This window comes from Diabrotica undecimpunctata, chromosome 5 (assembly GCF_040954645.1).
Source record: "Diabrotica undecimpunctata isolate CICGRU chromosome 5, icDiaUnde3, whole genome shotgun sequence".
Classification (NCBI taxonomy): domain Eukaryota; kingdom Metazoa; phylum Arthropoda; class Insecta; order Coleoptera; family Chrysomelidae; genus Diabrotica; species Diabrotica undecimpunctata.
In genome coordinates this window covers 35,373,510-35,400,197 of record NC_092807.1, presented here as the reverse complement: position 1 = coordinate 35,400,197, position 26,688 = coordinate 35,373,510, and the positions used below count along the sequence as shown (strand labels likewise).

The window sequence follows — 26,688 nt, the reverse complement described above, 5'->3', positions numbered from 1 at the left end:
TACAGTGTTAACTTAGATTTTCTTTTTAGCAGCTTCGATCTTAATAATGTAGAAAGGAAGTATAGTGCTCTATTTCCCGCAGCTATCTATGCTGGGATCTCTTTTTCTACGTAGTTGTCCGCTGCGATTATCGCCCCCAGGTATTTAAACTCCTTTACTACTTCGGAGTTGTGATCATTAATACTGATGTTCTGCCTAACTCTTGGTCTTGGAATTTTGGTTACTACTATGTATTTCGTCTTTTCTTCATTTATTCGGAGACCCAGACTACCTGTTTCCTCCTCGAGCTGTGAAAACACCTCTCTCACGTCTCTTGTATAATGCGTGACTGGATCTATATCATTAGCAAAGGCCAGCAACAGTTTTGATCCTTGATCAGCAAATCCTCCTATCAGCTCAGACGATATTTTACTTATTGCATATTCTAAAGCAAAATTGAACAGCAAAGGTAACAAGGGGTCCCCCTGCCAAGTCCTGAATTTATACCAAATGGCATCGATGTTCTGCTTCCTATCTTTACTTGCGCATATAAGTCTGTCACGCACATTTGCGCTTTTTCAACTAAGTTTCTTGCTATTCCCATTTCTAACGTTGCTATCCACAATTTGCTTCTTTTTATGGAATCATATGCTTGCTGGAAATCTATGAAAATTTGGTGCAAATCGCGGTTGAATTCCCAGCATGATCAACTCCAACAGTACATAATTTTACTTAAATGACAGATTGGTTTTCTTGCCTTGGAAGTGTAAGCATTGATTGTTGATTTTAACTCATTTAACTTTTCCTTTCTAACTATGCCTGTATACAGGTTTTATGCAATCATAGTGGTAAAAAAGAGTCTAACTCTCATTTTCTTGAAAGATGCGATGCTCCGATGCTTCTCTATAAGCTTTCCTTTACTTCTACTAGGTTTTGAATAAAACATATTAAAAACTTACATGTTTTTACGTGTAATAATAAGTACGCAGGTGAACTTACAATTCTTGCAAATATCTGATTGAACTCAACCGAGCTATCTATAATTTCATCTATGCGGGTAGGTTGTGCAATAAAATGTTCTTAACTAAGCCAGAATAAAACTTACGTACGGACGTAAAGCGCAAATAAAATAAAGTAATTGGGCAGCGGTACACGGTCCAGCTGGTGTTGGAGATGAGTGCGGCTGGTTACAGCTGAGATAGACCAAATCTCTCGTCGTGATGCGTGTGTATTTGCGCGCAACTTTTTGCGGCGCGCGCGTTTTAAAATAAGGTTTTGACACGCACGAGGGCTACATTCCCTGGTTGTTTTCAAAACTGATTTGGGCTGTATGTTTGACATGCCTACTCTAGATGGATTAATGTATGGTGTGACGGGATAAAAACTGGAGAAATATAATTGGAGATAACCATCCAACACAAAAATAAAAACAAAAAATTACGATTTAAACAAAGGGACTAATTATGAATTTATTTGTTTTCAGATGAACCGCCCCATCCAAGTAAAGCCAGCGGACAGTGAAAACCGCGGAGGTATGTAAACCTTTTTTGTTCTGTACATTATTTACATTATTATCAATATTTTAGAAATTTTTATAAATTTAACAATAAAGGATATCCAAGGATCTTTTGATGAACCAGTAAACAGTTCTAACTATTTTTGTTCGTATATTTGCGGTTAGTTTTTTAAATTTTTTGTGAGAGAACAAACATATCGTTTTTTTTTACATATACATAAACATATTTTTAGAGCTCGGAAGCCATTTCCTTGATGTAAATTCATTTTTATATAAAATGAACGTTTTTTTAAATTGTATTATTTTTACTTATTCAAAATTATCTACCTATATCTTTTTGGTCTTTAAAGGTTTTATTTTGTTTATATATATTATCTTTTAAACTATCTGTATTTTCTAAACATCATCATCATCATCATGCAATCTCTTCTGTCCACTGCTGGACATAGGTCTCTCCCATTTTTCGCCACTCTTCACGGTTCTGTGCTTTTTGTTGCCATTTCTTGGATATTCGTTCAATGTCGTCCATCCAGCGTGTTGATGGTCGTCCTCTGCTGCGTTTGTCTTCTCTTGGGCGCCAGTCCATTAGTTTTCTGGTCCATCTTGTGTCTTTCAGTCTCGCTATGTGACCTGCCCAATTCCATTTCAGCTTGGCTATACGTTCGACGACATCACTGATACCTGTTCTTTTCCTTAAGTCTTGATTTCTTATGTTTTTTTGTCACGCCGAGAATTGATCTTTCCATGCGCCTTTGTGCCACTCGCATTTTTAATTTCGGAGTTTCTGCTCCGTATGTCATAATAGGAAGAACGCATTGGTCAAATGTCTTCCGTTTCAAAGCTATCGGGATGTTGCTCTTAGAGATGTCTCTTAGTGAACCATACGCCGCCCAAGCAAGTGTTATTCGTCGTTGAAATTCGCAGGTCTTGTTGTCCTTGCCTATTCTGATGTCATGACCAAGATATATGTACTTTTCTGTCAATTCTACCACTTGATTTTGGATGATTAGGTGTTCGCTGGGAACTAAATTTGTCATAAATTTGGTCTTACTGATGTTCATTTTTAGACCTATTGTTGAAGATACGTTTTCTAATTCTTATACCATTTGTTGTGCTTCACCCAGATCTTCGGTAATAAGTACTATGTCGTCGGCAAAACGCAGATGATTAAGCATTTCTCCATCTATTTTTATTCCTCTATTTTCCCACTTTAGCATTTTAAAGCCGTATTCGAGGAACGTTATAAATAATTTAGGTGAGAGAGTGTCGCCCTGTCTCACACCTCGCTTGATATGAATTTCTCTGGTGGTATCATGTAGTTTTACACGCATTGTGGCGTTTTGGTATAATGTTTGTACTAGCTTTGTGAACCCGTAATCTATTCTACTATTGTTCAGAGCAGTTATAATGCTGTCTAATTCCACAGTGTCGAAGGCTTTGTGAAAGTCTACAAAGATAAGTACCAGTGGTCTGTTATATTCTAGCGACTTTTCTATTAAGGTTTTTACTGTTTGCAGGTGATCGTTTGTTCCGAATTTTGAGCTGAAGCTAGCTTGTTCTCGGGGCTAGTAGAAATCTAACTTTTTCTCTAGTCTTGTATAAACTATAAACTATATTCTAGTATTTTCTAAATAATAGAAATCAATAGATATAAATACGTTTGTATTATCCTTCACGACCGACCAGTTATTGATAATTCAACATTATTATTGCTGCCGTTATTATATTTTTCATAGAGTTGTAGTCTATGTATATTTTCCTATTCTCCGTTTATCGTCCCCATAATAAAACTGAAACAAAACACTTATTATCCATAAAATCACTTAATAAAAATTCCCAGCAGTTGGTTGTATATTATAATATAAAAATAAAACAAAAGTACAGAAACTTTGTAGTCGGTCTATTTGAATGTAAAAAGTATTCAAAACGATTAACAATGAATCAAAATGTTTTCGGTCATATGGGACCATCACCAGTAAGTTTTGATTATCACCAGCCTGTAGCCACATAAAAGAAGTTTAAAAGTCGTTATGTTCCACAATTAAATTTAAGTAAAATTAAAAAATTGTAACACAACTTTCTGAACTTAATTTCATTCTCTATCCCCTTCTGTTCGGTCTGTTGTAGCAGATTTTCGTTTCTGATGGTATTGGACCAGAAAATACGAACACTTCTTCGTAGGCATTTGTTAACAAAGTTAAAATTCAGTTTATTTATAAGGGTTTTTGTCACTTTTTACTTTTTATATCCATAGAGTAGAACAGACTTAACATTCGACTGAAATTTTCAGATTTTTATCTTTATAATATAGTGATCATACCGACAAACGAAGCTGAGCATGCTTAACGATTGCTGAGCGTTTCGTATTCTCATACGGATATCATTTTACGTGCCTCCATTTTTTTTATGACACTTCCAATCCAAGGCATGTAAAGTTGTCCACATTTTCAGTCTGCCACTATTTAATAGTAAATAGAACGTTATTTCTTGCATTAATTCTTAATAATTTGGTTTTATTGATATTGATTTCCAAACCTATTTTATTTCAATGGAACGTTGCTATAGAAAGTCTTAGCAATTGGCAAGCACATCTTCTACCCTTTGTCCTAAGAGGCAGATATCATCGACGTATTCTAAATCGCTAAGGCTTGTGGTTAATGTTTATTGCATGCCTCTTGTGTTGGAATCTAGTTTGGAGAGAACGTAGTCTATAGCTAAAGTTTATTCATATTGCATATTCCTAACATAAATATAATTCCAATGACAGGTTTGGTTCTATGCTCTGTGAGACAAATATCATCCACAGTTTACACGTTATTCATATACAACGCATTTGTACATGGCCCGGTGGTCAGATTACTAAAGTTAGCCCAATGGTTTCCGTGAAAAATACTATTGTAATAGCCGTAGAAAATAAGATGCACATTTTACTGTAAATTATGTATTACCAAAAAACAATCAAATTAAGTAGATATTTGTGAAAGTGACAAACTATTTAGTTCTTTATAAATCAAATTTTTACAGTTTTATGTTTCACAAAAAAACACTCCACACAGAAAAATGTCTCACAAATGTCACATTTGTATGGAGTCTGCTTACATTTTTTCATAACATAGTCTCTTCCATGTTCTGTTTTCAGATTCTCATAACAAACTGTACACCTTCTTCTTGCTGATTCCATTTTTTTCAGTCGACAAGTTTGTAAAATTTCTTGTTGTACGACTTATTCTTCCGGCACTTGTTCCTCTAATAGTTTTTTTGTTATTTCTTCTCTGAAGGCAGTAATTTGTATTTTATTTTTAGATATACTTTTATACATAATGTAGGCATTTGTAATAACTGATCCAGTGAGAAGTTCGACTGCTAGTTTACGGTACCATTTTACTCCTCTTCGTAGTGAATTCGAATATGACTTCATTTGATCTGAAAGGTTAATAAACGCTTTACAGTTATTATAATCGATCACTGCTTGTGGTTATTCTGCCATTTTGTTGTTTTTACTCATAACCTCTACTTTGCTGTCTGTGTGTACTGTACTAAGCATTAATACATCTCTTTTATCTTTCCATTTTATTACAACAACTCCTGTGTTACTTTCTCGTGCAATAATTTTATTTCTTTTCAACTTTGCTTTCACAACCTCTTGGGGGATTAATTTTCTGTTCGATCTGAGTGTGCCTATGAGATGTGTTGATCTATCTAAAAGTTGGTGAGCCAAGTGAATACTAGTATAAAAATTATCTGTGTACAGTATTCTACCACAATCTAGGAGACCGTCCATCAGCGACATAACAACTAAAGATGATGCTGAAATCCCTGGCTCCAAAACGTCTCTTCCGCAGTAAACTTTCATATTGAAAGTATACCCATTTTCTGTGCATAATTTGTAGAGTTTTATCCCAAATTTGTTTTTTATTTTTGATATATTGTTTGAAAGCCAGACGTCCACGAAACGGTACTAGAGTCTCATCAATGCATACGTTTTTGTTCGGAATTCTGGCAGTTTGAAATTTGGCCAGTAAACGATCAATTAAGGGTTGAATTTTTAAAAGTCGATCACCTCTTGGACATTCTGTATTATTAGAAAAATGCCACATACGTAATATTGGTTCGAAAAGATGTCGTGACATACGCTTTTTGATATCATTGACGTACAGGATATTCTTGGACCAATAATCGTATAGTCGAGATTTTTTATTTAAACCCATCCACATTATTATACCCAGGAAGATTTCAAATTCTGAATTTGTTAGATTTTTTTATCTTTTGACTCTTGAATACTGCGAAATATTTTCATTTTGTTTGATCTGCTCAGCATATCTGTTTGTCTCAGTTACAATATAGTCAATGATATCATCTGTTAGAAAAAATTTAAAGAAATCATAGGGTTCTTTTTGCGCTAATAGCGATGCAACTTCAGGTAAAATGCCAGGATGTACTGCATTGAAATCAAACACCTTTAGATTTTTTCCCGTTACAGCAGTCCATGTAATTTGAAATTCGGTCGGAGTAACAGGAAGTTCAATGCCATCGTTATCTGTGTCTTCAGATGATTCACTAGATTGATGATCTGTTGTCTCCGTGATACGGCTTGAATATTGTTCCACAGTTTTACGACTATCACTAAATGATTCACGACTAGCCGCAACACCACACTACTTATCACTTTATTTACAGTACTTGTAGATGGTTCTGCACTTTTTCGTTTCCATTTTTTGGTAGCCGGTTCTTCTTGTTCACTATCTGAGCTGGAAATTGATGGTATAATAATCGTGTTCAAAATTGTCACCTTCGAAAGGATCATCTACATCCTCATCACTCATATCAAAGTATTCATCCTTATGCAATCTCTGCAAATATTGTTGTTGTTTCTCGTAAGTATCAAATTTTTTCGCCATAGTAAACAGAATAGGTAGTTCTAATACGAAACAAATTCGAACAGCACTGTTACTCTAACGAAATCTTTACTCAAACTAAATTACAAGCTGAGACTTGTAGTGGTAGGTAAAGTATATTGCGTGAGTCACCTACAATGCACGTGGCCTGCAAGTGGTATTTTGGTCTTAGAGCTCCGTGCGTTAAATATAATTCACGGTCATAAACCAAGATAAAATATTTTTTTTGTAACTGAACTCAAAAATTTAATAACCTAATGCATTTTTAATATGAATTAATAAAAAAAAGTTTGGAGCCTGAAATGAAAATTTTTTCTTTCTATTTGGGCAGCCAATGTGTTAATAAATATTTGATTTTAGCACATTTTCCTTCAATATAACTTAAATTTTACTTACAATTCAACAAAGAAATTTTTATATTTAGTTTCAAGAAGTAAATGTTTTTAAAAATCGTATAGTACACCTCAGTACGACCTTGTTTGGATTTCACGTGCAATAGTTTACAGTTGGGAGTATGTATTATGAATAAACTGTGAAAAGAAACGGAAAAAGCACGCATCCCTGTCTCACTCCAGTAAGAATTTTAAATCCGTTATTATTAAACCCATTGAGTGTCACGCCAAATTTTTCAGGATATGGTGACTCTATAATAGAGATTATTTTTTGGGGGATGGTTCTCAGCTTTAGAATTTTTCACATAGCAGCATTTGATAAGCTGTCAAATGCACATTCGACAAAAACTAAATATAAGGGAGTATTCCTTTCGACCGGTTGTTCCACTGTTAGATTCACTGTATTGGTATGGTCTATCGAAGGAGATTCTGGTATAAAGATTGCTTGATTGGGTGGAAATTATTACTCATTTTTGATTAACTAATAAAAAATTCAAGTTATATTGTATTCAAACCGCTCCATTTTAAGGTAAATTGAAAAATACCAGAACCAAAAAATTCCTTACGTGGAAAACAAATATTCCCAATCTAAATAGAGCTAACAGAAAAACCAAACAGAAACTAAACTATAAATGATTTCCACTATCGAATGAGATAAAAATCTACATACGAACCGGCGTTTCAGTGTACTTACCCTAAATGTTACATGAAAATGCATATAGAGGAGATAAGCGATAAAAATAACAGCTGTGGAATAATCGATGAGCTCAAGTGTTATTTGTGTTCTATAATGTGTGAACTGAACGTATGTGTCTGACAATGTTAACTTTATCATTTAATTTTGTGATGACGGAATCGATAAAGAAACATGTTTTTTTTTTTTCAATAGAAAAAAATTTAGTATCGTAATTATTTTATATTAAGCTTATAATGGTTTTACAACAACGCATAGTAGAAATAAATAATTATTATAATAAATTGCAGAAATGCAATGCAACTGTAATTAAGATAATTACTAATGATAGTAATTATGTATAATTAATTATACCGTAACTAGAAAATTTGCCCGACGCATGCGACAGGCGATGCAATCAATTATTGTCATCTACAACAGTCAGTCATTAAATTTTTAAAATAATAAACTTTTTGCACATAATCCAAGTAAATATAAAGTTTAATCTGGTGCACTTCTCACCTAACATCATGGTTTTTTCTATACCCTGTATAATATATATATATATATATATATATATATATATATATATATATATATATATATATATATATATGTATATATATATATATACATGTATATATATATATATATGTTGATGGCACGCTATATACATTATATTATTATGTGCTATACTTCTCACGTCGTTTGATTTGATGCGTCATATGTTAGTATTAGGCTAGTTGTTTATTTTATAATCAGTCAGAGGTCCTTTTCAGGTCAATAAAGCGAATTTACCTTCTACTTACCTGATGCTTGATATATAAAGCAAATATGTCTATTATCATCCATAGTGTCATGTGATGTGTCGTATGTCGCGATACGTTCAATAATAGCGAAGAAGATGTGTAGTTTCCTTTTGGTAGTTTCTTTGTTTGTTTTTTTTATCTTAATATATTATATCCTCCCCTTTTATTTGCTATGTCGCATGTTAGGATTCGATCAGTTTTTTATTTTGTACCCAGCCTGAGGTCTTCTGTAATAATTCAATTTGATTTCAATAAATATATGTAGTAATATATGATGGCTCTTGTGTCCCTATACATTCAGTAATAATGAAGATAAAGTGTAGTGCCCTTTTAGTAGTTGCCTTGTTTGTTTTTTTTTGCCATGTAAGGATTCGATTAGTTGTTTATTTTGTTTACAGCCAGAGGCCTTCTTTACGTCAATAAATTAAAATTTGTCTTATAGTAAATCTATTTTTATCTATAGTGCCCTATGATATCGTTTAGGTTGCTGTACGGTCATTATTAATGGAGATAGTGTATAGTGCCCTTTCGTAGTCGCCTTGCTTGATTTTTTATCTGAATATACTCGGTATATCCTCCCCTTTCATTTTCTATGTCGCATGTTATGATTCGTTTAGTTGTTTATTTTGTACTCAGCCAGAAACCTTCTTAAAGTCAGTAAATCAAAATTTGTCGTTTAGTTAAACTATTTTTATGCATAGTGCCCTATGACATCGCGTATGTAACTATACGTTCATTAATAATGAAGGCACTGTGAAGTACCCTTTTGGTAGTCGCTGTGTTTGTTTTTTCTATCTTGATATATTCGTGATATATTTCCCTTTCATTTAACGTATTACACGCTACAATCAGACCAAACACAAACGAGATATAATGTAATGCCCTCTTAGCAATACCGCGATGTGTGTTTTTTCAGTCTTAACGTTTTCGCTACCGCCTCTCCTTTTCAATGATGTATCATGTCACGATCAGACGAACTATTTACCCCCACAACAAAACGCTCAAAAAATTATTTAATTCTACATAATTCTGTTTAACTTGATTTACTTTTATTTAATTCTATTTTCGTTTATTTAATTTTATTTGATGCTATTTAGTTTCTATTTTATTTTATTTTGGTAAACCGCTGACCTTTGTTAAACGTCATTTTATTGTTATACTAAGTTTATGTTTATCTTGTCCAGTGACATAATAAATATATATTTTCGTTAAAATTAATTAATTCAGAGTTCTTTATTAAGATGGCGTTAGGATTTTATATCTAAACTAACATAAAGCTTTTAATTATTTTTTATCAAATCGTACCTTAAAAATATTAATAATTAAACGTGTCGTTTCAAAATATGATTGAAATGTCAAATGGTGGTTGTTCAGATTCCTTTCCTAGATGGCTTCGTTAGTTTACTGGACAAACGATGTGACTTGTCATCATAGCCCCTTATATAGATGGATTAAGATAATTACCAATTATAGTAATTATGGCATCCAGAATAAAATATTCTAACGTCATTATATCATTTTTTAGTAGCGGGATCCGATTAAATTAAAGGATGAAAAATGTTTTTGAGTTTTTATTTTGATTCAAAAAGTTAAGCCAAGAGTGTATTTTCGTTTTCCAGAATTGTTCAAAAATAGCGTTGAAGTTAACGATATCGTTAATACACGCTGATGTAAAATGGTATAAGTTTCCAAGGTTTTTATACCTTGTAGATAAATTGTACTAAAAAAGTATGTTATGTTTAGGCTTAATATGAGTGGGAGCTTAATCATCTTTACACTCGATCTAAGAGGTCTATTGTGACTTGGGGTCCTATTAAGTGACCTATGCCTAGGTCACGAGTTGATAATGCTCAAATTAAACCCTGGGTAGTTGCACAGAAAATGGTCGACCGTCTCGTCTTTAGTCTGATAAAATCTGCAAACCGCACTTTCTCTTACCCCGTTTTTTGTTCATGTGCTCCCTTGGGGCGAAACTGTTCTATTAGGAGACCTGTGATAATTCGCAGATCATTCTCATTCATGTCTAGTAGATGTTGGAATCTTTTCTACAAAGGTTCATGTACAAAAGTATTCGAAATTTTAAGATACACTTGTTCGTACCAGTGGTTACGTTTCATCCGTTTCACTCAGTGCGACTTCGTTATTTTGGCTGTGCTTTTTGCTACGCTAACGACAGGTTCTGGGTCTATGAATGTTTCGTTTACTTGTTCAGTAGACCACTTACTGAGTTTTTGGTATCCAAGCGTGATTATTTTAGGTATTCAGTCCAGCATCGAGAGCATTTTATTGCCTTAGTGATGGCTTTCCACAGGTCGTCCACCATGCAAGGAAACGAGTTTTGGTTGCACTGAAGCAGCTGGTCCATATTCTCTCGCTGGTCTCACATGCACAATTTTCATAGAACTGGCCCAATTTTGCTCTGTTGGTCTTCACAGCGACCACGCCTGATCACATTTGGTTCACTATTTCTCACAGTCCTCCAGTTGCAGTTCACGTATGTCGTCGAATGACTGTCTGAAGAGCTCGGTGTAATCTATGGTAGTTTGTCTTTGCAGATCCGGTCGGTCGATTCTTGCACACTATATACTATTGTCTCTAATGCCGTAGCTTACTGCAGCAGAATGCCCTGTTGCTATTCGGCATGCTTCGTTTAGGGCCACGTTTACGGTCTAAGCGTATACCGATCTACTCCAAACAGGGCATGCATACTAGCCAGTGGATAAGCTTACAGCCTTGACTGTAGTAAGGAGGACATTTGGCTGGGCCATCCATTTAGAGGAGCACAGTTAGGTTGTTACGGGATGCTACCTTTAGAGCAGTCTCTTCACAATGTGCTTTATAAGTGTTCTGTCCAGCTTTAGTGCGAGGTGTATTGAATGCTCCACAATTGGTGCTCTCTTTTTGCCTTTCTTAATGTTAGTTGTAAAAAGTATACTTGTATTTTGGTGGAGTTCCTTTCGCAGTAAATTGTGGGGTCTCAGAGTACTTCTTCGAGCCTGGTTTCGACCACTTTTAAGGTTCTATCTTATGCAGCCAAAGCAAGGTCGTCATTATATAGGTGTTCGGCAGTTTTAATGGTTGGTTTGCTCGTTAATGTACACGTTAAACAGCTTGAATGGTAGCACTCCACCCTGCGGTAGGCAATTCTTCTGTTTCTTCCAGCGTCTTTTCTTCCCCTCAGAAGAGACATAGTAACATAAAAAGGGTCATAGGTATTTTGAAATCTTTTGTTTATGATAATATATAAAATGCGAATTAAAAACATAGAAAGGAAATATGTGACTTATGTTATGTGAAATCTGTAATATTTATTTATCAAAGTTCCAGGATTACGTTACAACAGAAAATACCAAGCTTAAACCACCACATAAAGTTAATTTTCAAATTCTATTTTTAATGAAAAGGGACTTAAAGGCATCAAAACGGCATCCCCATTTATGCAACTTATACAAAACCCAAGCCAGCTCGAAATACACTGGCAAAACGAGTGGTAATGACAACTAACTTCTATTTATGTTAATTAACTACGTTCATGTCTCTAGTGATGATGTGTGAATGCGAAATTAGCAGAGAAGTTGAAATGTTCATATTTTGAATATGACTTACTACTCACTCAAGCTGGTAACGTAAGCGGTTCGCGGAACGAAAAGTGGGTGTTGGAAGGTTTGCATGTTATAATACATTCCTTTCTCACATTCGCGGAAGTGTTCAGCGCTATATAAATTTATTTACAAGTAATGTTTCCGGTGATAAATTGTGTTCTGTGAAAAAGTGGAGATCGGGTTGTTTAGTTTACTAGGAATATGTTTTTGATTATCCCCTCGATTAGTAATGGAGATTAGGAGTTTCTACTACCGACAAACCGTACGAGTTTCTTATTATTGTAATATTTTTGTAATTAATAAATGTTGTGAGAGTTATGATTTTGTACATATTTAGCAGTGCGCTAACGAATTTTCATATTTTTATAGACGATAAAGCATAGGAATACAACGATTTATTTTAAGGCAAGTTTAATATCAACAGGTTGCTAATGTCACACAACACAGTTTATTGTGTGGCACAAAAATGTCATCAGTATTACAGATCATTGTTTCCTTAACAAAATTTCAGCAAAGCTGAATGGTAAATTTTAGAGGACTGCTTTAATATCAGCTATGATCTACAATACTAAATATAAGGCAGTTAAAACGGAAGAAGATAAATGCATGTTGCAGAAATAGTAGGTTCAGATGGATAAATGGAGGCTAAAACTAAAAATGAATACATTGATGCACCAATGTCACCGATTAATGCCAAAATGATAGAGCATATTATTCTATGGAACATTCTATGGTGAATGGATAATCTTGCTCTAACAAATCAAACAAAGTTTAGAGTAAATACTAAACAATGCTTACGGGTACTAAGTGGGTCAAAATTGTCAGACCTGGGATGCTTTCAACTGTGAATTTAACAAAAAAGTATGTAGAAAATTAAAAAATAGACATAAAAAACTTTCAAATGGTAAAATCAAAAATGTATGTTAAAACAAATCAGGTTTCAAACAAATATTGCATACTTTTTGAACTGTGTAAAGTAGAGGTGTGCACTTTGTTTTATATTATAAGATACTCAAATTAAATAGTAAAAATAAACAAAAATGTCAAGATATTTCCTCAGTTATTAGCATGTCATGATATGGAATTATGAGAACCCATTAACTAATATGCCTACAAATATTGCAGCCAAAAAGTAATGTAACTAAATTAAAACTGTACTAAATAATTTTTAATACTTCTACTGAATACTGACACTTTTTTGTTGTATAAGGGTATCTCTATAGTTTTCTTTAGCATGTAACCATAAAAAAATCACAGTAACTGAGGTACTTAGAAAAGTAAAATAATAAATGAGATGACGTACGGTTAGAAGTTCCTGTAGTTTTCTTCTGGCCACAATCTTAACTAAATAGACTGCAGAAAAATATACTAGATTGGTATAATCTTAATCAAATCTTTAAAGTGTACTAAAAAACATTGAGAACCCAAAACTAGGTCTCACTTTTTTATTTTATGACATACTGATAATTAACCGGTATAGATCTTACTATGTATATGCTTCCGTCAGGTGGTTGTTTTCTATTTTAGCGTTCTGCCTCAAGCCCCAGACCTGAAGTGTTAAAGCCTCAGACCTGCAGTCTTTAAGTCCCTGCCGTTTTTCTCCTTTTTGACTTTTTTCCGATTTGGTGTGACATCGACCACTAATCTATAATTATTGGTCAAAATGTTATTTGGCGTGTACACAATATCGATTTGTAGTTTCACAAACACATTCTTTTTTAAATAACTTAAGTATTATTTATGTACATTAGATGAACAAAGAAGTTCTGTGTAGAAACTCATAACGCACATATTTATGAGAGGGAACTGGTGCAGATAAAACTGAACCTAAAATCTTGTTAATTATTTTATATAAATTTTAAATGCTTTTATAAATGTGTAAATGTATTGGCCAAAAACAATAGGAAATTTTTATTTTATTCATATGGACTCAAAAAATACTACAACCATCCAACTACACCCTTAATTATGCCACTAAATAAATGCCGAGTTATCGATCGTTTCTCCGGTCGAAGGAGTCTGGTAAATGGAGACTTGCAGAGGGCATTTTCTTAATAGTGTCAGCAAGAACTAGTTGATTTAAATTGGGTGTCAATTCTCAAAGGGATCAGTGTAAATCGGGATAATGGAAATGAAAAGAAAGCAAATCAAGAAACAAAGTCTCCTTTCATGGACCCAGTACCCTTTGAGCAGTAACCATTATGTTTTAAAATTATATGTGTCCTAGTATTATTCAGCGATGATGGACAAACTTGTGCTTTGCTGGAAAGACTAAAAACAAAGCAAAGTAAAGATCTTTTATTGGTCTTTATTCTCTGTAGATATCGAAAATTATGTATGTTTGTCAACATAGCTTTGTTGGTAGAAAATTAGCTGAATAAGTGGATATGCCTTAGTAAGCATATAATGCTCTAAGTATCTTAGTACGCATACCTTAGAGACCTTATTATAGACCTACTTTACCTTTAAAAGAATATGAAACATGCAGACAGTTCTCTACATGTACACGTTTTAGATGCAATAGGTAAAATATCGTCTGAACTGACGAAAGGGATTTGCGAATCGAAGATCAAAACTATTGTTGGCCTTTGCTGATGAACTAGATGTAGCCGATCGTTCTGCAACAGACGTGAGAGAGGCGTTTTCACAACTCTAGTACTCTGGGACTTCTAATAAATGAAGAGAAGACGAAATATATGCTAGTAGTCACAAATCCAAGACCAAGAGTTAGGCAGGACATAACTATTAATGACCACAACCTTGGTAGTATATGGCGACGATAATCACAGATGAAAACCTCATAGAAGGAGAGGTCTTAACAATCATATCTGCGGGAAAGAGAGCATTATACTCCCTATCATTATTAATAAGATCTAACTTGCTAGCTATATGAATATATAGAATGATATCTGGATCCCAAAGAGAATAATTGACAGAAGAGTGGAGAAGGCCCGCAATGCTGCATTGTTAACTCTCTATGTGACTCTCTCTCTCTCTAATGATTCAGCTGGTGTTTGTTAGTTTTGATTTATTGTTCATCAAGTCAACACGTGCGTTTTTATTTTCTCCACATCAACTTTGTATGTGACCATTGACCCAGATATGCTAGCTGATGAACAAGACATTAAGGATGATAACCTTATAGAAGAAAATTTGACACTACCTAAAGACGTTGTAGGAGAAATTGAAGTTCATTGCTCTTCAAATACAGAGGAATACTTAGAGGATGTACCTTTGGCACTGTGGTTACAAAGATTACGAGAACAAAAGTGTTTAGGTTCGAAATGGACAAAAACTTATACAAACAATAGTACGGTAAGAACATCAGGATGGGATAAGCGGTTTGAAATAGTTTTTTGTATCCAAGGCAGATATATAAACATTTTTCGGTGTACTATTCATCATCATCATCAACTAGCCTCTAACGTCCACTGCTGAACATAGGCCTCTCGCATGCTTTTCCACTTAGTTCGATTTTGCGCCATCTGAATCCAATTTGTAGTCACTGTTTTTATTTCAATATGTTCATCTCGTTGGGGGTCAACCTCTATTTTTGTTAGCTTGTATTCGGGGTCTCCATTCCAAAATTCTTTTTGTCCACCGGTCATCAACTGATCTTTCTACATGACCTGCCCAGTTCCACTTTAGTGTTGTTATCCTTTCAATAACGTCTGATACTCCTGATCTTTTGCGTATAGTAGCATTGAGTATTCTATCACGTAGAGAAATCCCTAACATTATTCTCTCCATTGCCCTTTCCGCAACTTGTAGTTTACTCACTGTTGTTCTTGTGAGTGTTAGGGTTTCTGCGCCGTAGGTCATCACTGGCAAAATACACTGATTAAATACTTTTCTTTTTAGACACATTGGAATCTTAGACCTAAAAATATCCTTCATCTTTCCAAATGCAGCCCAAGCGAGGTTTATTCTTCTTTTCAGCTCGATTCATTGATTGTCTGGACTTATTCTGATCTCATGGCCCAAGTATTTATAGGAGTCAACTGGCTCAATATATTTGCCTTCTACTGAGATGTTTTTGTTGTGGACTAAATTTGTCATAAATTGTGTTTTTGAAAAATTTATTTTAAGACCAACTCTTTTTGTGACAGTATGGAGTTCTTGGAGCATTATGTGTGCCTGATCAAAGCTGTCTGCAATAAGAACGATATCATCTGCAAATTTAAGGTTATTTAAAAATTTTCCATCTACATTGATGCCCTTTTCATTCCAATCTATTGTTTTACAAGCGTATTCTAGCAAAGTTGTAACTAATTTAGGAGACATGTTGTCTCCTTGCCGAACGTCTCTTTCAATACGAAAAGTTGCGTGTATTATTACTAACAAGATATCACCAACTACCCAGTGGAATATTGTACCGGAGTCTTTCCGAAGATTTAAATGTGTTGTTTGCTTGTGCATCGATGACTAGAAATAGATTTCTAAAGCATTAAATTCACCTTACAAAATGCTACAAAATGGCAAAATGCTACAAAAATTTATTGATATGTTGTGCCAATGGTTATGGTTATGCCGTAGATACTTATTGTCGAACCAAAAATATTGATAAGAAAAGTAGCCTACCATTGGGATCACAAGTATCTGTGGACCACATCGCTTGCCCATTAGACCAAATATTATTTTTTAATAACTTCTTCACAAGCTACTATCTGATGTAAAAACTAAAAAGAATAGAACTTAAAGCTACTGGCACTGTAAGAGATAATAGAACAAAAAAATGTCCCCTATCAAATGCTAAAAAATTGAAAAAAAAAACAAGACAGAGGTTATTTTAAACATTAATAGAATAAGGCTCAAGGTATATTATTTTTAAGATAGAAAGATAATAACATAGTGACTACGGCTACAAATTACGACTCTTTGGAACCTATAGCACAAATAAAACCATGTTCAACTGCTGCTAAGGCCAAAGTAGATGTTTCTCAGCCTGCTTTATATAAAAAGTATAATAATTCCATGGGTGGTGTAGACTTACATGATCAGTAACTAAACATTTATTGGATTGGAATAAGAGGAAACAAATGGTGGTGGGTTCTTTTTACCAATCTGATAAACATGAGTGTTTATCAGATTGGTAAAATAGATTAAAAAAATATACCAGATTCTCGACTTGTTAGTCTGAGTAAGTAGTTAAATTTATTTGATAAATATTTAATAAATCCAGTATTTGTGCTAATGAGAATATGATGATCAAAATATTAAAATGGATGGATATATGCAGCAGTCTACTTCGAACGAAGCGCTGCTAGTTCAACAAAACCAGGCTTTAGTCAACGAAAATCAAGCCCGCAGTCAAAATGAGTAGGCATTGTATAATGCTTGGATGAATGAAAAATAATTAAGGGAAAAATTAGAAGCCACTATTAAACAGCTTCAAATACAAGTTAAAATAATTAAAAATAAAATAGAACCAATTGAGGAGATCAGTAAAAAAAACAAACTAAATATCATACAGATAAGGAAGAACTAAGCAGAGAGACAGAATGGATTAGGGTTAGAAAGTCAAAAAAAGAAAAGCTAGCAACTCTGGTACAGCCCCCGAAAATAACACCAAAAAATAATTAACTGCAACCGGTTAATACAAAACCTCCCCCAATTATAATTAATAAAGTACAAAAATATTACGAATTGTCAGACTATTTAAATAAAAACAAAGTGCAATCCCAGGCAACCAGGCAATTCCAAGGAGGAAATATGAAAATCAACGTCACTGGCTCACATGCACACAGTCTTACTACAGTCTTAAAACATACGGATATGTAATGGTTTTCATTTGAAAACAAACAGTCAAGACCTATCAAGGTAGTTGCAAGAAAATTACACCATTCTTGCAAAGCTAAACGAAATTTAGAAGACCTAAAGAACAAAGGTTTCAATATACTGGAGGTAAATCAAATACTATCCGGGAAAACAAAAAGCCACTTCCACTTTATACTTTATCCTTTGATAAAGATGAAGATATTAAAAAAATCTATACCAATAATGAAATATTGCATCTGAGAGTATAAATATGGGCTTTTTTCTTACAAATGGTTGTGCATTGTAGCCACAACAAGGACGTAAGCATAGTGAAAAGCAGAAGCAGTGCTGTGCTGTGTAGCTACAACAAAGAAGTGGGGTTTTCATGTAAATAAAAAGCTAGGATGGATCAGGTGACATATAATTTATAAACAATTTTGGAAAAATTAGGTTAAATAAAAAGTGCTGATTAATCTTGTAGATTAGGTGTATTCTTATTGTTTAAATATAAAAAACTAATAAATACCTAATTTTAAATATAATAATTCTTAAAATCAGATATCGTGGGCGCTAAAGGGTTACCATTTTGTTTTACAAGCTTACTTTTATCTCAGCCTATTTTACTCTGATAATGAATTAAATATTCACATATTACAAAAACAAAAATACTTACAAAAGAAAAATATAGATTAAAATAGAAAAATAAAAAATTAACGCCTGAAAATGATGCTTACATAAAAAACTGACTGTCTGGAAACCAAAAAGATAAAGGAAATTTCGGTTAAGGAAGGAGCACAAACAACACTTTTATACTCGTTCTTTCCTTCGCTGTCGACATCGGTTATCAATTCACAGAACCGGAAGATATAGAAGGCCCATAAACTTGAACGAGTGGCATCAGTTAGTTATACAACGCCGAAAATATATTTACGTGAAACTTTAAAGCTGAGGTGGTAATTTTCTGTGAGAAATGGATACAGTTTTCTTCCGCTAATTTTAGAACGTAACTCTTTTATTTCTGTTTTATTGTTTATGGCTGCTTACAAAATGTAATTATATGGAAGAGCTTTAAACAGCGTTTATTTTTATAACAGATAGTACCTACATTTTCTATGTCTGGCAGTAAAATTCAGTTTTAAATAATTTATGTAATGTAGATGCCTGGTTACTATTATTTCCATATAATAATGAGAATTTTGCGAAAATTTATTTTTTTCTAATTGCATTCAAATATGATTTTTGTTAACGAAATAATCAAGTTAAAAGATATGATAATTTAAATAATGCATTTAAATCTGTCTTCCCGGTCGAGTTAACTACACATATATGCCATTTGGTCAATATAAACTATGGTTTACACTAATTTGATGGTAGGTACTGATTTGATGGATGAGAATCCAGCACGCTTTCAAATCAGCATCACAAGTAAGAAGTTATGATGGCCTATATATATTTGGTATGTAGCTGTCAATATTGCATGGACTTACACAAAAGGGCCGGTGGTAAGCAAACTCAACTAGAAATTAGTCAAGAAATAACAAGCCATTTTCTTTGAAGCTATGGGACTTCTGCTAAACCTGGTGGAATACATTTTACACAATTCTTCTTCTTGATGTGCCTATCCGTTACGAATGTTGGCGATCATCATGGCAATCTTTATCTTATCTGCAGCAGCGCGGAAAAGCTGCACAGATGTTGTATTGAACCAGATTCTGAGGTTCTTTAACCAAAATATTCGTCTTCTTCCTGGACCTTCCAAATAGTTTTCCTTGCAGGATGGCTTAAAGGAGAGCATATCTGGATTCATTTCGCATAATATGTCCGAAGAACTGTAACTTTCGAGATTTGATGGTGTTAAGTATCTTATTCTCTCGGTTCTTATTCATTCTTCTGAGGACCTCCTAATTTGTGACACGGCCAGTTCACGGGATCTTAAGCATTCTCCGATATAGCCACATCTCAAATGCTTCCAGTTTTCTGCACATATCTTCGTTCAAGGTCCACAATTCAACACCATAAAAGGACAGAGAAGACGTAGCATCGCAGCATTCTTACTGTTGTATCAATAGGGAGGTTGTGGCTCTTGAAGAAGGCCCCTATCCGATTGAAGGTGGATCTAGCTTTTTCGATCTGTGCTCTAATCTCGTCTTTGTTGGTCCATTCTTCATTTATTATGGTACCGAGGTAGTTGTAGTGCGTCACTCTTTCTACATGGGATTAGTTGACGTAGAGTTGACCTTCTGTTATCCTTTTCTTGCTAACTATCATAAGCTTTGTCTTCTTTACGTTTATCTTGAGTCCATATTGTTGACTGTAATACGTGATTTTGTTCATAAGAACTTGTAGGTCTTCTAAGTTCTCCGCAAATACTATGGTGTCATCTACATATCTGATGTTGTTTAGCCGGTAAACATTGAGTAGAACACCTTTTCCAGTTTCGTGCAAAGCTTCGATAAATATTCTTTCAGAGTACAGATTGAAGATTGGAGGAGACAAAATACAGACTTGCCTTACTCCATGCATGATTCTCACATAGTCGGTGTATTTACCTTCAACTCTTAGATTTGCTGTCTGATTCCAGTAAAGATTTCTAATTATTTTCAGATCCTGGTTATTAATTCTTGTTTATTTTAGTATTTGCATCATCTTGGCGTGCTGTCCTCGATCAAACACTTTCTCGTAATCAAGCAGACATGCGTATACGTCGCAGTTTACGTCTCTGCATCTCTGGAATAAGACTTGTACTGAGAACAAAGCCTCTCTAGTACCAACAGCATTTGTGAACCCGAACTGGTTGGGGGAAATTTGACTTTCACACAGCTTGTAGATTCTCTTATAAATTATCTTTAGGAACAATTTTAGGAGATGACTCATTAGGCTTATAGTACGGTAATCTTCGCATTTTTCAGCTCCTCGTTTTTTTGGAAGTGCAGCTGTGTGTATCTGTGTATTGTGTATCTACACAATAAAGCAGCTTATCTCTGAACTTGATTTGGGTAATACAAGGTATGATCGAACAAATCATTTCGTTCTCGAAATAGATGGAAAGAAGTGAGAAAAATTCGAAGAGTTCGAAATTAAAAGAGGAGTGCGACAGGGGTGTGTATTGTCACCACCACTATTCAATGGATACTCTGAAGAAATTATGAAAAGAGCTCTTGAGGGAGAAACAGCAGGAATAAAGGTCAATGGAACTCCGATTATCAACATTAAATATGCGGACGATACTATCATAATAGCAGACAATCTCCAAGACCTCCAAAAGCTAATGAACAAGGTAGTTGAGTATGGAGAAGAATATAGATTATCAATAAATATCAAGAAAACTAAATTTATGAGGATATAAAAAACCAAAAGAAATGATGAAAGCCTGACAATTAACAGTAAAACTTTAGAACAAGTTGAAAACTACAATTATCTTGGCACAATAATTAATCACATAAACGATTACTCCAAAGAAATCAAAGTTCGAAGAGAGAACTAGTTCAAGGGAACTAAAACTAGACTTGACAGGTTACCCTGGCAAGGTGTTATATTTTCTTGAGACTGCTTAACGGGATAGAAGCATGGACACTTTAACGCGCCGACTACCAAAAAGTTGGAAGCATTTGAACTGTGGGTGTATAGAAGAATCCTGAAGATATCATGGACCGAGCATGTAACAAACAACGAAGTCATGAGAAGAGTCAACAAAAGACTGGAAATATTGGAAACCATCACGACACGAAAGCAGCAATACCTGGGGCATGTTATGCGTAATGAAAGATACAACATACTTCAATTAATTATACAAGGGAAAATCCAGGGCAAGAGAAGTGTAGGAAGGAGAAGAATCGCATGGTTGCGTAACTTGAGGAAATGGTACGGAACCACATCAATCGAACTATTCAGAGCGCCAGCATCTAAGATCAGAATGGCCATGGTGATTGTTAACCTCCGTCGCGTAGATGGCACTTAAAGGAGACGAAGAGAAAAATGTTGGAAAATTTTGTTGTTAAAGCATTCGCACAATATGCAAAAGTGTGATCTCGGAATATACATTGTGTGCTTTTCTATTTTTCATACAGTATGAACTAATAGTGCCAATATAGGTAGTTATTTTATTGCTTGTTTATGTTAGACAGTAAGTACGACTAGTCTACGTAAGTTTCGCAGTAAATACGTCTTAGCGTTACCATACGGTAGCAGCATTTTTCTGAAAAAAAAACAATATCCAACAAAACAGTTTTTATTTATTTTATGTGGATTATTTATTCGTAAAATAGACTGATAGTTTCAGAAAATCCTGTAAAAAATTTGGGTTTTAGGGAATAACGTTTAATTGGTTATGGGATAGTCTATATAATTGCAAAATGGTTTTAGTGAATCTTTTTTTTCTTCTTATACTATCTAGAAAAATTAGTTTTTTTTTTATTACAAGAACAGATAAAACAATTTTTCTCTAAATTTTATTCTATTTACAGTGTTGACGAACCGCTTTTTTTATTTGATAATTAATAAATCCTCTAATCAATATGATGTTCAATAAAAAGCTAGTAATCATTAGTGTAGCTAGTCAATGTTATCGCACGCAACGCCACCTTTTGAAAATTTTATGAGCTTTAATCATTGATTACTTGATTGTTTTGTCTGATAGCTTTCGTAGCATGTTCAAGACGAGCGACTGTAATTTAGAAATATTGTTGGGGTTGGTTGGAGAGGGACTTTAAAAATTTATGGAGTTTGGACTCTGTTTGGTAAAGTTTTACAGCTATAGGACATAGAGAAGTAATTTTTAAGGAAATATTACAAGATTGTCCTTTAAACATAAAACATAGGTATATTGTTTTCGCAATCAACACGGAGTAGTAAAATTGTATGGGCATGTAGTTTCAAGTGTGGATGACTATATTATTATTTACAGGGTACATAAAATGGGCTCTTAAAAATATTTTTTTTGCCTATAAATGGGTAGAAACGTTAACGAATTTTATTTTAAAAAATATACCAACATTCTCAAGGAAATAAAATTCCTGTAGTTGGCTGTATATCATAAATCACAAAAGTTTTATTTTAAAATCCCTTATAAACGGTAAGACTCCTTCATCATCAGTGCATTTAACTGGAATAAGTATAACCACTTTAGTGAATACAAACGTAAAAATTAAATTTTGTCTAAGGTTAAAAAAGCAATGTGGTTAAATACTCATCAGGTGTTTTACAATATCTAAATATAGTTTTCGGGGTACGGTTTACTTCAACCCCAACATATTGATGTTTGCTAATGTTACAAGTAACACTAAATAGAATTTTAACATATTCATTTAACACATTGCTTTCTGGTGTCGCATTAAGACACATACTACAAGTTACATTGTCTGCTTATAACAAAGATGTAATAAATACCAAATATTCTACCACTTGAAGTGTATTTACACAAATATTTAGTGTCTTAACTCATGTATACCTGATAAGTAGTTAATCACATTTTTTAACGTTAGTCAAAATTTAGTCTTTACGTTTGTATTCACTAACGTGGTAATACTTATTCCAGGTAAATGCACTGATGATCGAATTGTTAGTCCAAAAACGTTCTGTTGTGATGTAGCTCAAAATGTTTTTAATTATATACCTTTTATAAAAGATACCAACACGTGTCAAAATTTTGAATGCAATCAATGAAGATGTGTATCTTTCTAAGATGGGATAAACAGAGATATGTTAAACTCTAAGAGAACTTAAGTTTAAGTAGGAAATAAAAGTTTGATGGAGACGTAGATAACTCAATTTTTACCATTAGAACCATTTTTAAATAAAGTGCAGAAGTTAAACCAATATTTTATTTAGACGAAATTTAATTAAGGGAGGGTTACGCAGTGGCAGGACACAAATGTTTAATCTTTACAACATGCCTTTTGGAAGGATTATCTACAGAATTAAGGGTTCCTTCCGGTAATGGAAAATGACTAATAATATGTTACATTGGAAGTCATAACATGATTTTAGAAGGTGGATATTTCAATCTAAAAAAAACAGGAGACTACAATAAAGACATGAACATGAACCTCATTGATTCCTTGAATTTACGCTTGACTATTCTTTGACCTTATGATTCTTAGCTACACCTCGACGATATGGAATATGCTAAGCAACATCTCACACCGATTACAGCTCATAATATTTTAAATATATAACAATATATTCACCCAGTACCCATTATTCGCTATATTTCTGTAGTTACATTAGCGTCATCCACAAATTACATTAGCGTCATCCACAAAGTGATTCATAAAATATGCTGCATATTATAAAGTTTGTGTTGCAATTTAGAAATTCTTCTTTGTGATTTTTTTATCTTCTGTTTCTAACACAAAAGCAATATTTTGGGCGGCAGATATGTAAGTCTCGGTAACAAATATTCCTATTAAATCATCGTCAACAAACTGCCCAAAAAAATGCGTTTGGATCCCAACTATGCAACTTCTGGGAATAGTTTTTGATAAACTTCTTCTTTGGGTGCCTTCTCCGTATTCACACAATATTTACAATGAAACTGTTCTCTCTCGGCTGCTGCGCGAAACAATTCTTCTACTGTGGTACCACACCATTGTCTAATATTACGCAGCAATGAAAGTTTTTTTCGAACAATCCATCTCTTTACCTTCACTTTCTTTTATATTATAATGTGAAGTAAATGGTATCTGGGTCCTCTAATTATATTGCCGAAGTACTGTGTTTTTCTTCTCTTTATAATGTTTCTGAGCAAGCGTTCTGAATTCATTATTTTACGAACATCTTCATTGGAAGTGTGCAAAACCCATGATATTTTTGGGGTCCGTCAATAGCACTACAATTTGAATGCTTCTAATTTATTTAGTAATGTGGTTTTTATTATCCATGTCTCTTTTTTCGTCTTTATAGAGGGGGGTCTGGAATTTTCAAAAGACATCTCAGTCTAGGACGCCACCTGACTGACCTTAGTGCAGGATTCGTTCTTCGTACTCGACGATGCTTCCCGAGGTACTTTAAAATGCCCTCTCGTCGGCGAGTCTACGTCGAACACCAACCTGCTAAACCAGCACTACCTTTATTCATTCATTCTCCATTCATCCACATTCACACTTCATTTATTAGCAAGGACCCTGTCTCGTTCCAGGTAGCGCGTAGAAGACCCTCATCACTCCCAGACGGGCATTTCCTCCTTTCCACAGTCTGACTCACGCAGTCTAACTCATACAGTCTGACCTACTTTTCTAGCTTCAACTTTCAGCATCTTTCCCTCTAACCTTTGCTGTTGGTCCAGCTGCCTTTCTCCCTCTTCTTTTAATTAATTAATCAATGTCTAACAACCATATAATTGAATAGACCACATTTAACATTTTAGGACCTTTTCCAGGTCATAAAAGCCTTAAGAGATAATTCGGTAATGGTAATTATCTCTTCATCAGAGTCGCAATTTACATTTTACTAGCTGCTGACGTATTTAAAGCGGTTTACACGTTGTATATCCTCTCCATCAAGCTCCTAGAAACCTTGATCTATATTAATCTTTCTAACGGCCACTTTGTATTTGAAATGTTAATTTTAAGCCCTCTTCGATAACTTGCTTTACTGACTAGATTTACTAAACTTTGGAGATCTTGTAATTTTTTTGTAAGAACTGCTGTATCGTCAGCGTATCTTACATCATTGATTACTTCTCCGGCTAGTCTTACTACCTCTTGTCTGTCATCCAAAGCCTCCCTAACGATTTCTTATTAGTCTAGATTAAAAACACTGGATGACAAAATATAACCCTGTCGTACTCCACGTTTGATGGATTTTGTTCGATTGTTTGATTATATTTAAATTTTTTATGGAGGTTAAAACTGTCGTGTTTTTTGAGGTCTTCTATTTCTGTACAAATATTACATTTACATTGAAAGCAAAATAATTTCGGTTTTTAGTCAAAAATCACAATCCCCCGCAGAGACGTTTACTTGCTACAACACATCTGCTTAGGAAAATATTAACATGAAATGAATATTAATATTTTAAGTGTTTTTTCTATAGTCAAGTAAAAGAGAAAGCAAAGTATCAATCAATATTTAGCTAATAAAATTTTTTAAATATATAAAATATGTGTCAAAATATAGTTGATTTTTTATAAAAAGCTACTTCTTTTTCTTCCTCACGTATCTTATCAGAGTTATCCGACGTTGGAGATCACCATTGCGAAGGCTTCTCGATCTTCTGCCACATGAATAATTGTCCTGCATTTGATATCTCAGTCCATTCACGAATGTTTTTTAAACCAAGAAACCTGTTTATAACCTAAACAGCTACTACATCAATTACAAATAATAAACCTGTCTGAATATTCCTCTCTTTCTTTCTTTAACTCCCTTTAGCACTAGAACATAGGGTAGATCTTCGCTGACTCTACATATCCTTATATCCTTATCCTTATACGTAAATATACTGCAACATGATTCCCCACCGAAATTTTGTTCTTCATAGCGGCCGGTTTCCTTTTTTTACCTCTTTTGTTGAATCGTACTTTTCATTGGTTGGTACATGAACTAATATCATAAATATCAAGATATTGCATAGTTTTCCTCCAAATCTCATGCAACAAATTCTTTCATTTACTGGGTTAAATTCGATGATAGGACAAGTATGCTGTTTGTATAACTAAACGTGTCCCAAATCCATATTAATTGTTGGGACTAGAACTATAATATATTATTGATTTGCAGATTTTTTGGTTTCTTATACGAGCCACCGAATTTCCTGTATAGCTGTGATATTCACCCCAAAAGTTTGTTATTTTGTTGCTTGTTTGTTATTGTTTTTGTAGCTTCTCTTGGACTTTGTTAGCTTAATACATTCAAGGTTCCAATGTACAGGTTTAGTTCTTTGTTGAAGCTATTAAAACATATATCCGTCCTATTCTGAGGTATTTTGTTGGTTTTTCTCTATAGCAGAGAATCTGAAAAAGTCAACCATATCTTGCATGACTGCAAGGCATTCAATTGCAGGGAGCAACTACTTTTTGAAGTGAATCAAGTGACTTTAAAAATATATAGTACCCTGACAATAAGCCA

General features: G+C 34.0%; 1 protein-coding gene across 1 annotated transcript in view; it reads left to right on the top strand.

Annotated features, from left to right (window-relative positions):
* The window catches only part of bru3 (CUGBP Elav-like family member bruno 3), a 540,316-nt gene that overhangs the window by 101,024 nt on the left and 412,604 nt on the right, over window positions 1-26,688 (top strand). Inside the window, exon 2 of the mRNA XM_072531874.1 lies at window positions 1,463-1,511. Coding sequence (XP_072387975.1) covers window positions 1,463-1,511 — 49 coding nt within the window. The remainder of the gene's footprint in view (window positions 1-1,462; window positions 1,512-26,688) is intronic.